This window comes from Larimichthys crocea, chromosome VI (genome assembly GCF_000972845.2).
Source record: "Larimichthys crocea isolate SSNF chromosome VI, L_crocea_2.0, whole genome shotgun sequence".
NCBI classification, from domain to species: domain Eukaryota; kingdom Metazoa; phylum Chordata; class Actinopteri; family Sciaenidae; genus Larimichthys; species Larimichthys crocea.
Genome location: NC_040016.1, coordinates 11610378 through 11621604, shown reverse-complemented (window position 1 = coordinate 11621604; position 11227 = coordinate 11610378). Strand labels below are relative to the sequence as shown.

The 11227-nt window shown below is 39.6% G+C and overlaps 2 protein-coding genes across 2 annotated transcripts; both read right to left on the bottom strand.

Moving 5' to 3' along the window:
- Positions 1–439: 439 nt before the first annotated feature.
- On the bottom strand, positions 440–3566 carry LOC104926106 (protein FAM107B). Its single transcript, XM_027279875.1, has 4 exons — positions 3335–3566; positions 2409–2589; positions 2163–2319; positions 440–1001 (listed from the first exon to the last, which is right to left on the bottom strand). The coding sequence occupies exons 2-4, from the start codon at positions 2579–2581 to the stop codon at positions 897–899; spliced, it is 435 nt and encodes a 144-aa protein (XP_027135676.1). The 5' UTR covers positions 2582–2589; positions 3335–3566; the 3' UTR covers positions 440–896.
- A 3332-nt stretch (positions 3567–6898) lies between these two features.
- si:dkeyp-67f1.2 (protein FAM3C) lies at positions 6899–10812 on the bottom strand. The gene is made up of 10 exons (XM_019261101.2): positions 10281–10812; positions 8918–9003; positions 8738–8836; positions 8597–8632; positions 8375–8498; positions 8222–8280; positions 7791–7841; positions 7596–7680; positions 7378–7504; positions 6899–7229 (listed from the first exon to the last, which is right to left on the bottom strand). Exons 1-10 carry the CDS (start codon positions 10283–10285, stop codon positions 7131–7133), a joined length of 771 nt encoding a protein of 256 aa, XP_019116646.1. The 5' UTR covers positions 10286–10812; the 3' UTR covers positions 6899–7130.
- Between the last annotated feature and the right edge of the window lie 415 nt (positions 10813–11227).

Below are 11227 nucleotides of genomic sequence, written 5' to 3'. Positions count from 1 at the left end.
GGTTCAATAGGTCAGATTCTTCTTGTATACAGATAATTATCATTTCATAAAAAAGATTTCTTTATTCTCTTATTTTCCAAAAGAAGACTTCCCTGCGGTTAAAACATGTCCAACAACTTCGTGGTTGTGAAATTTATCGTAAGAAATGTCAATGTCATGCTGCTAAATCTTTTTTTTAATGTATTATTGAATACACAATAGTTAGTTAGAGTTATAATTACACATGTTGACACCTGTCACAGTTTTAGTGACTATTATTCCACATTTCTGAACAGTATAGTGATTACACTAAACTTCTCGTCATTGTACAACAGCTGCATAAAACATTGATGTGTGAGTGGAAACCTGAATACCCCAAAAAGCACAATGTAAAATTGTGAAATAAAACTGAGTCTTTATTATTCTTAATTACAACAAGTATTATAAAAACAGTAGCAAGACATAGTGCAGACACATAAAAAAAATCACATATTAAGGGGATAATTTAATTTTGTGCAGCTACTGTATATATGGCACATCCACTCCTCAGCTGCCATCATTGTTTACATAAAGATTCAGCAGTCTATATAGCAGTCATATAGACTTAAGGGTGTTATTTAAGTGGAAACACTAATCTATATACACACACTTTAATTTCTAATTATTAAAGCATGTGGGTCCAAACAGCAACACTCTTCTGTAAATCATGTAGGCGATTTGCTGCCAAACATCTTCCTTCACCTTATCCGACTGACTTAATTTATCAAATTAATGCTGAGCAGCTTTAACAACAACAGACAGACAAAAAAAAGCCTAAGCTCCAATTTTGACTTAATACAGCCTGTAGATATTCCCAACAGTCTATTGAGCTGACTGTCAACTCAAAACACGCAACACACAATGACAAATCATAACTGTCACTCTTGTTTTTCTCCCGCATCCATCACTGCAGTTCTTCTCAGCCTCTCTTTGACTCGGAGGAACTCTGGCCCCTCCCGCTGTTGTCCTTTGTCTCTTTCCAGCTGTGAGAAATGAAAACATGCCAAAATTAAAAATGTGTCTGGCCCCAGTAAATTAGGAACATTTTTTACAAGATACTGAATGTCTAGGTTTGGAGCTAATTCACTGAAATTAAAGGCTTGACAAAAATCCACATAATCCATAATTCTATTGTTATAATGGATGAGCAGAATCATTAATTCTCTTTATGTGTTTTAGTTCACTCAAACGGCCTTAATACAAGTATAGTGTCTAACAGATCAATGGTGATTTTGTAGGAATCCAGACTGGGCCTCCTCAGTGTCTGAAACAATGTCTAGACTGCCCTCCAGTGGCTGACTGCAGAACAACTTGATGCTCCACATAGCTTTAGAAATCAGAAACCACTAGCAGCATAGTGATGCCTGGAGAAGGTGGTATAATGTTAATTTAATAGTTTTTTCTCTGTTTTAATGACTCGTCTAGCAAAGGATAAATGCCATGAGTTATAAACAGTTCTTGAAGGATCATTATGAAATCAACACTAGTCACAGAAGAGGTGCAGATTTTACACCTGACCCAGATACAGGTAAGACAATTACATAATTGAATGTGCCTGAAAGCACGCACTATATGTTATCCACCGTGCTTCTTCTTCAACTTATTCTTAAAAAAACGACAAAAGGAAGGAAGGAAGGAAGGAAAAAACGACGAAAGGAAAGAAGGAAGGAAGGAAGGAAGGAAGGAAGGAAAAAAACGACGGAAGGAAGGAAGGAAGGAAGGAAGGAAGGAGGAAATAACGACGAAAGGAAGGAAGGAAGGAAGGAAGAAAGGAAGGGAGGAAGGAAGGAGGGAAGGAAGTAAGGAAGGAAGTAGGGAAGGAAGGAAGGAAAAAACAACACTTGTATTTATACTGAATTTACTGAGCAGTTTCTTTAGAAAATTTCTAGTTGTTTATTACATCCACTCATGCAAATTCGACAACTTTCTTCTGCCTTTGCATAAGAACTGGTATACCCAACTCAAACCTGCACTGGAAATCACCCCATGTCAGTCTACTGTGTGAAAATACTGAGCATCTTTACACGACACAATAATTTAGCCTATCAGAATAGATCATTTGATTTAACGTCAGCCACTGTGATGATCTATTAATCAGGGTGTTTGGCAAACTGTGATAAAAACAGAGCATGACCAATGCAAACCTTTTCTAGCCTCTGATGTCTTTTCAACAGCTCTTGATAAAGCGGAGATCTGTTCTTCTCTGCGACCTCCCGATCCCTGTCAGCCTTCATCCTTTGTTCCCATTTTCTCTTCTCTAAAGCCCGCAGGAGTTCACTCTTTCCTTCTTGCGACACTCTCCTGGCAGAAACACAAGACGGACTTTATGATTTATATGAACAGTAAAACTTAAGTGTCAGTACTTACGACTGTCTGTGTGTCTGACCAACCTCTTGTGGGTCATCCGCAGTTCTTTGTGGAGCTCCTGGTGGCTCTTGGAGACCATTAAAGAATTTAGAGTTTTTTTGGATCTGATGAGACTATTGGACTCCTCCCCAATCTGCATTGGAGGACCCTGAAGCTCTGAGTAGCGGTCTTGGTGTTCAGTGTCTTGTGTCTGCATTACAGAGGCTGAAAAAGAAAAACATATCAACATATGGTATAGACATTTCCTACCAACAATTTATCACAATAAAATATTCATGCATGTAAATCCATTCACCATTTCAGCTGGTTTTTAGTCTTATAAACACACTATGGCAGCTTTTAGTGACACGGATAGCAAGCGATAAAGCATTATGGAAAACACTGCTGTGGAAAACATGAACCTGTTGCACTGGGAGAAATTTAAAGATAAAACATAGCTGCAAGCTGCAATTACAAGTTCAAACCTTTTAAACTGAAGCATTTAGTACTAATGACCCTAAATGAAACCTCCGAGCAGCAATGAGCAAATTCCAAGCTTCACAAAGCTGAAAATCACATGAGATACTTTAATTCATTGGGGAGCTAATTGACGTGTTTATTATTTTGCTCCAAAGTAAATACTCTAACTGGAGTTAATGACTTATGAAAAGAGAAAAAAGTAATACAATTAAAGGTGCTATTATGATGTTAAGTCCCCCTCAACAATTTCTACCATAAAATAACAGCCTCTGCACCCCGTACATTTCTTGCACTATGTAACTTTGTGCACTGGTCGAATGCCTGGTTTTCCCTCTGATGTCTTCAGGCTCCTTTGCATCAACCTTTGGTGATTTACAGTTTTCTTAAGGCACAGTAAAGTAACTGCTGTTAGTAAATGTTCAGCTCAGTTTCTTAGCTGGGCTGCTCGGACTCCGAATTCAGAGCCCCACTGGAGCACTAGTGTTCATACCACAGGCATTTTGGTCCACTGGGAAGAGGAGGTTTTCATGCCCAGGCCATGGACAAATGCTGATGGGGATCGGAGCTGGTGTTGTGCCACTGGAGCTGGGCAAGTGGGCAATATAACCAGGTTCAGCAGGCTCTATGGAGGCTTGAAGAGGCCAAAGAAGAAGAGAAAAGGAGAAAGTAACTGGGAAAGAAGCTGCTGAAGAATAAACTTGGGACTGACTTTTAGTTGTTGACTTGATACATCATGAAATAAAATGCTAAAAGACACCAAGCTGGACTTTTTTGCTGTTGGACTAGTAAGTAATATTAGCTGGCTGCTGTGTCTTGTGTTGTTGCACCTGCTTGATGTTTGTCTTTGTCAGATGTTATAATGTGTATTCTGTGCTGTTGTTGTTGTTGTTGTGTTTAATCTGAAAATAGTACAGGTAGTAAGAAGATATCACAATATGACATTGGATATTTTTAGATTTCTCACCAGACCTGCTCAGGTGTGTCTGACTTTGACCTAAAAAAACACAGCAGATCACTCTGTCAACAGGAAAGAATGACGACAAATAGTGTGACCGAGCAAGAGGCCACCAGACAAGATTGATCCTCAACTGGATTTTTCAGTCGCTGACGCTTTATGGCTTTGTGAAATAAAAGTTAAGTAAGTCATTTTAGCTGGCTGCTGATATGACTTTTTGATCATAGTATAATCATAACAAATACGCACAGCTGTTCATATTTACGACACAAAAATACCAATTTTACTCATTGTTGCTGTATTTGTATAACATAAAAAAATCTACAAACCTGCAGCAGGTTATTGAACTTTAGAGGCTCATCCTGATTTCTCTACAGTATTCACACTTTAAATCAGACGTTAGTGCCTTTTGCTTAACTAAGGCCACAAACGAAATGATAGTAGATGCTTAAACACACACTGAAGAGCAGCAGCACTGTAATACCTGTCAAACATTTGCTGCCATTAGCAAACATTAGCCACCAGAATCCACAAAACCCTGGAGTGTACTGAAGGGTGTGTTTTGCTGCTAATGGATTAATCCATTCATTTGTTAAAGGAGGATTGTGTTTCGTCTTTCAAAATGACACAGCCTCACTTTAAAACTAATTTTACAGACTTCAGTGTTCACTGTCCCTAAGCAAATGGTTTATTGACAGACACCTAACAGTTCATTGACAAATTCTGGCTCGCCCTTTTACTCTTTAATGACTGTAAAAATCAATAAAGACACTATGGTGGCCGGCTGTTGTTTGTAGCACAGATCTTCACTTCACTTTTGCCTCTTTATAATAGTAATGGTAATTATAATAAACTTTACGGATGCTACAGCGGTTCACTGGTCAGTGCTGTTCTGAGACACAGCAAGAAGCGGGAGTGTAAAATTAAATCCGACAGTCAAAATAACACAACACAGCTGTCACATCTACTGTAATGTGTGTAGTACGCTACAATGTTGTTGAACGGGATCTGAAAATAGAACAGGTAGTAAGGTAGCACAAGATATCACCATATCATATCATATTGGATATTTTTAGACTTCTCACCAGACCCGATCAGGTGTGTCTCATTCTGACTTGCAAAACGTTGCTGATCTCTCTGTCAACAGAAAAAGATTGACACGTCAGATAGAATATATCTCACAGTTATTACAATCTTATCAACAAGATACAGTGTCTTTTCTGTGTGTGATAGCACTCTAAATTGACAGAAATCTCCCATTTCAGGTCAGGCCAACAGTGCAGTTTCATGCAAATGGCAACAAGAGCGACACAAAGCTGTTTTGTGATGCTGACAGACTAATGAAGTGTCAGCTCTGGTTCCACATGTCCAGTGAAGCGAATGCCCTTACTGGAGAGGTTGCCTGGCACCTCATTAATGACAGGATCAAACAAAACACAGTTTGATTCCCACTGAGTTCCTCATTTGCTTTGAGCAGGATGAAAACACGAGACAAGAGCTGCTCCTCCGTGGGATTCATACCGGACTGCTGCATAAAGTAAAAGAAAAAAAAAATCGTGGCACACTCTTTTTCAGCTCCGAGCACGATCTGCTTTTGAACTTTAAACAAGATGACAGTAAATCACAATGAGGAAAAAAGTGCAATTCTAAGTGATTTTAATGACTCTGCTTCTGGCTGCTGTTTGGGTGATGAGGGAAGAGTCATGCTGTTTGGCTAAATCTCCAAGAGTGGAGAAGAATTAATAGGACATGACAGGATAAACACTCTCCAAGGCCCAGTCTCCAGCGCTAGCAAGGGCCTTTTTTATTGGATAAAGACGTGTGTTTAGTGCAAGCGACTCATTGTCTTTGGGATATAAAAGGTAGAGACAACAATAACAGACAAACCTAGCACGGGAAAACTACAAAGTTCTGCAAAACAAAAGCATAAATGCGATAAAGGATACGCAATTAATTCTGCATATTCAGTGTATTATGATGCAGAAGTAAGAGAACATACTGTAACGCTGGGGTTCTCATTATCCTTCAGTCTCTTAATCGCCTCAAACACACAGTGCAAGCCAAGAAAGTATTTCTGTCACATGGTTGCTTTTGCTGGATTATCTTGATGCGACTTCAGTAATGATACAAAGTAAAGGTAGAAAACAAACTGACACACTTACTTTCTTTCCATGGGTGACTCCCATATCCTCAGTAGCAGATTTTGCTTCCTCACAGACACCTCCTGGGCTCTCAGTGCACAGCGTTTCAGTAATAATTTGGGGTTCCTCTCTCTCTCTCTCTCTCTCACCCAAGAATGTCAGAAAGGGGACCATGTGTTTGGACCGAGGGAAGCAGCAACCAAGTGGAAGACAAACCCTAAAGGACAAAGTGCTGGAAGAATATTTACAGCAGTGGTGGAAAACTTGACTTCCAGCTCCACTAAAGAGTGATCCTCCCTCTTAACCTAAAATGGTTTCATTTAAATAACTCCTCGAGGTCAAATGATCCAAACATTGCTGTATATATTTTTTAATCTTTCATCTCCCATTAATCATTTCACACCCCATTGCATTTATCTTGTGACCCTTTGAAGGGGGCCCGGCCCCAAGAGGGGAACCGATAAATTTAACTGACGAACTGTATATAAAGTAGTTAAAACTAGCTCCACCTTGACCGGCTACAACAGTAAAATTATCTTACTTCTGTACTTTTACTTAAAAGAGACCAGTTTGTAGAATATAGTGGCATCTAGCAAAGTAGTTGCTGATTGCAACCCCTCCATTTGCTTTCCCGTTCCAGGCATGAAGAAGAAGAAACTGCAGTAGCCACAAAAGGCCCCATCTGGATTACTCTGTCGTATTGGTGCTTTTAATTAGGCCTAATTAAAGTAACTTCTCTCCTACTAGTGTATAAATAAAAAAGTGTCCATTAAATTTGAATAGAAACAACTAGAAATGATGTGTGAAGAAAATAAAAGGTGCTTCAAAGTCATAAAAAGTAAGAAATATAATATAAAAAGATGATCACCTGTTTTTCATTGACATGTAAATAATAAATGATCCTCCACCTTCCGGGAATCAGAAAAAAATATTGTTAATTTATCCCAGAGAGACAAAACCGCTGGTATATGAAAGCAGTCAATTTTATTTATATAACCCAGAATCACAAATGTCAAGCCGCAGGAAGCTTCGCAATCTCAAGGAAACTCCGGGAAGAGTAAAAGGAATCCCTTCTCTTAAGTCTAGAAAATTCAGTTTGGAGTTTGAAAGTCGGGGTGGAAGTCTTGAAAAGGGCATTAAAAGAGAAACTTTCATCATATTGTCCTTTTCATCACAAAAGTCCCTCGTCGTCAGTGTTCGGCAGTTAGGATCCTTGGAAAACAGGCACCGATCTCCACCATCGCTGGCCATCCTTCATAAATGTTGTTTTTCCGATCATTAACAGCCTGCTGTCAGGTGAACAGGGAGGCAGACATTTGTTTTGCCATCACTTCTCATGCTTTTTGTTTTCTAAAACTTCGGGCGTATTTTTAAAATAGATGGTCTTTTCTGACACAAATGGAACAAAATGACACTGTAGAGAAGAGGGTCACTTACCTTCTCATAGATGCTTCTGTTTCCTGTCCCTGTTCTTCCAGCAAACACCCAGCTGTCTCTGCGTTTTACAGACGTGATCAAAGTGCTACCCATTCCGACAAATATCTCCCGCATTTCTTTTGTCATTCTGCCACAAAGAGGGGGAAAAAAAGGGGGTCATGTTGTGTGTCGTGAAATCGTTTTATTTATTTTTTTTAATTATTGAGATTTAGACTTACTTTGCTGTCACGTCATCAAATGAAGCCACCAAAACAATCATTCCAGGTTTGATTTCTGTCAGATATGCCAAGATGTCTTCTGGGTCTTTTGTTAGAGTAATTAAAAAACAAACAAACGACAACTAATGTCATTTCGAGCTTTTAATAAACTTTGAAATTGAAAACAGGATTAAAAGAGTGTTTCGAAACTCTTACTTCCAGCTTGCATATTAAGGTAGCCAAATTTTTCCACAACTCCATTTTCACCTGAGATGGGAAAACATTCTTAATAACTGAAATGATCATTAATTAATAACTTGTCGTGAAATTGTAGAGATAGATGATAGTGGTCATCAGTGGCTAAATCACAAAAATACCAGTAACTGCATAATGTTGCTTTCATTCGCCAACACACACCAACACACAGTAGCAGGACACTCTTGTTGGCCTGCTGATAAGATGCAAAAAGATGTTTGCTGTACGACCAGTCGCTTAATGGACTTTTAGATTAGATTGTTTTGTCAAATGCTACTTCAAAACTATTAGCAGTGTTGATTTATTTAAGGAAGGGCATTACCAGTTTCACAGTTCAGTTAACAAACCCTACAGCATCCTAGTAATTCACAAGATCTGAGTATTTTACTCACCATTTACCACCACGATGTTCAGTCCTGGTCCCACGTTATTCAACACGTGACTCATAATGCTGTTGAGATACCAATAAGGTTGAGTTCCAGTGCAGAGTTATTAGTTTCATCTCATCCTCAGTTAATTCAGGTTCTACCATATTAAACACATACGTTTTACCCTCGAAACAGATCTTTGGTCCAACAACATTAGCTGCTCCGCTCTTGATATGTAAAGAAAAATGGTCAGGTGGACAGGCTTTGGAGAGGCTGCACTTTGGCTGAGGCGCTGATGTGGCTGAAAATCCAAAGAAAAAAAATGCACCTGGTGTTTCAGGAAGATAGTCAGACATACAGTAATGTTTAGAAGATGAGTTGTGCCATAATTGAATTTACCTGTTTCGAATTTGATTCGATATACATGATTAAGCCCTAAAATAAAAGAATGGAGACAGTTTTATTAAAATGTGGCAAATAAAACCTGAACGAAAAGAGGGAGTCAGGGATTTGAGATGTAATAAGTAGAAATGAGCTCACCAAGAATATTTCTTGTGCTCTCCTGTGAATCAAAAAGATTCATGGAGATTCCCCAAGTTATTAGGAGGAAAACAATTACAACAGCAAGGTACGAAACACCTGTCAGCCACAAAGAGTAGAAAGATTTTGAGACAGTCAACCAAAACAACCTTTTTTTTTTTTAATAAAGTAAAATCTCACCTCGACATCTCATATCTGCAAGAAAAAAATGTTTTTTTGTCCTAGATGGAAGAGCTGAAGCCTTTGAAACGCACTTCAAGTATATCCTGTCAACAAGAAATAGTGTACAGCAGAGCTTTGGCGTCAACCCATCTGTGAACAGACTACCTGATCACTCCTACAACCATGCCTTGAGGGAGAGGTGTTTGGATATGGGGGAAAAAAGTGTCTCCTCCTCGCACTACACAAAAACCAGGATGTGCTATACACACACACACATACACACACAAGCACACGCACACAAACACACCCACTGTGAACTAGCTGATCAAGTTTCTTTTTTTTACATTGCCCTAGATGGGAAACTGTCCAACAATAACAGACACTGTCTGAAGTGAACAATGTGATTTCTAAATATCAGATTGTGCTTAGCTAGTGTGCAAACAGGCATTTGAAACCTGAGTGGATGACACAAAAAAAAAGAGAGAGAAAAAATGGCTTCATATTTCAAGTTGGATGAGTCAAGGTGTGTGTGTGTGTGTGTGTGTGTGTGTGTGTGTGTGTGTGTGTGTGTTAAAGAAACATCAGAGTTTTCCATTTGTATGTAAATTTAATAAATCCCATTTGATGTGTGTATCTGCATAAAACTGCTGATACACACACAAAAAGAAATAGCTACAGAATATAGAATAAATAATACTAGGATAAAGTCTTTACAAAAATAAAAAATAATAAAAATGATTTCATGTAAACTTCACTAACAGTTAATCAATTGTGGGAAAAAAAGAAACTAAACGATGAGAAATCGATTCACAAAAAAAAAAAAAAAACATTCCCTCTTATTTTACCTGTTTCTATCTAGGTCACTGAAATTAAAACTTTTTTTTTTACAGGAAAACTGGCCTAGAGGGAGGATTACCACACGTAGAGATTGCATGAATAAGCCAGGGGCACGGTGCTGTAGTAGATTGCACTGTTGCCCAACAACAAGAAGGTTACTGGGGTGGGGGCCTTTTCTGTTTGCATGTTCTCTCTGTGTCTGGGTGTGGGTACTCCGGCTTCCTCCCACAGTCTAAAGACATGCCCTATGATGAGCTGGAGATTTGTCCAGGGCGTACCCTGCTTCCCACCCAAAGTCAGTTGGGATAGGCTCCCACTGTGACCCTGTTAAGGGTAAGCAGTTACAGATAATGCATTGGATAGATAAATAAGCCAGAGACATAAAGCATTAAAGTCTGTATCTTTAATTAATAGACAACACAGCATGTTAAGTGCCTGACCAGAGGGAGTAACACATTAGATCATGTTTACACTAACATTAAACATGCATACAGAGCCATACCACTCCCACACGTCAGTCAGACCATCTTTCTTTGCTCCTTACCGCATACATCCCCCTCAGAAGAAGCTCCACTCCTCTGACTAAGACCATCACCACGTGGCCTGAAGATGCACACTTCTCCAGCTCCAGGACTGTTTTGCCGACACTGAGTGGGGTATCTTTGAACACCAGGACCTGGCTGCACACACAGAGGCTGTGCTATCCTACATCAAGTTCTGCATAAGGAATGTCACAGTGGATCCGGATTTTCCCCAATCAGAAGCCCTGGATGACCAGCCAGGTCAGGATGCTCCTCAAGGACAGCAACACCGCCTTCAGGTCGGGCAGTACAGAACTGTACAGTGCTGCCAGAGCCAACCTGTAAAGAGGAATCACTAGAGCCAAACAGGATTACAAAACCGAAATAGAGGATCATCTCTCTAACCACAACCCACGGCAGATGTGGCAGGGCATCCAGGACATCACCAACTTCAGAGGGCAGAACAAACACGGCTGTGGACTCAAGCGACTAGCTGGCAGAGGAGATGAACGCCTTCTTCGCACGCTTTGAGATCCCAACCCATAAACTTGCAGACCATCACGAGAGACAACACCCATCCCGCCCACCACCTGTTTGACCTGTTGTTCTCTGGCAGACGCTACAGGTGCACTAGAGCCAAGACAAACAGACTCAGGAACAGTTTCTCTCACAAAGCCATAACCATCCCGTGTGAGTGCACACATGCATTAGCCCCCCCAACATGCAAAACCTCTTGTGCAATAACTTTACCTCCATAACTTCCTGTGCAATAATCTTACCTGTGTGTCACGAGCATGTGCAATAATTGTGTAATAATGCACAAACAAGCCCTGTCATGTAACATCTGGCTTTTACCAATTGCTATGCAAATACAAGCAAGATGCAGCATTTATGAATACCCCCTGTTTTCTTTGTATAGCATCTATGTTTTATTTTTGCATTTGTATTTATATTGTGGTTTTTATCTTGT

Coding starts and splice junctions, on each gene's coding strand:
- LOC104926106 (XM_027279875.1), bottom strand. CDS start 2,581: ATGCAGACACAAGACACTGAACACCAAGACCGCTACTCAGAGCTTCAG. Junction 2,320..2,408: donor CTGCGGATGACCCACAAGAG/GTTGGTCAGACA, acceptor TGTTTCTGCCAG/GAGAGTGTCGCAAGAAGGAA. Junction 1,002..2,162: donor GACATCAGAGGCTAGAAAAG/GTTTGCATTGGT, acceptor CATTTCTCACAG/CTGGAAAGAGACAAAGGACA.
- si:dkeyp-67f1.2 (XM_019261101.2), bottom strand. Junction 7,842..8,221: donor GAACATCGTGGTGGTAAATG/GTGAGTAAAATA, acceptor TTCCCATCTCAG/GTGAAAATGGAGTTGTGGAA. Junction 7,230..7,377: donor ACAGAAGCATCTATGAGAAG/GTAAGTGACCCT, acceptor TTCACCTGACAG/CAGGCTGTTAATGATCGGAA.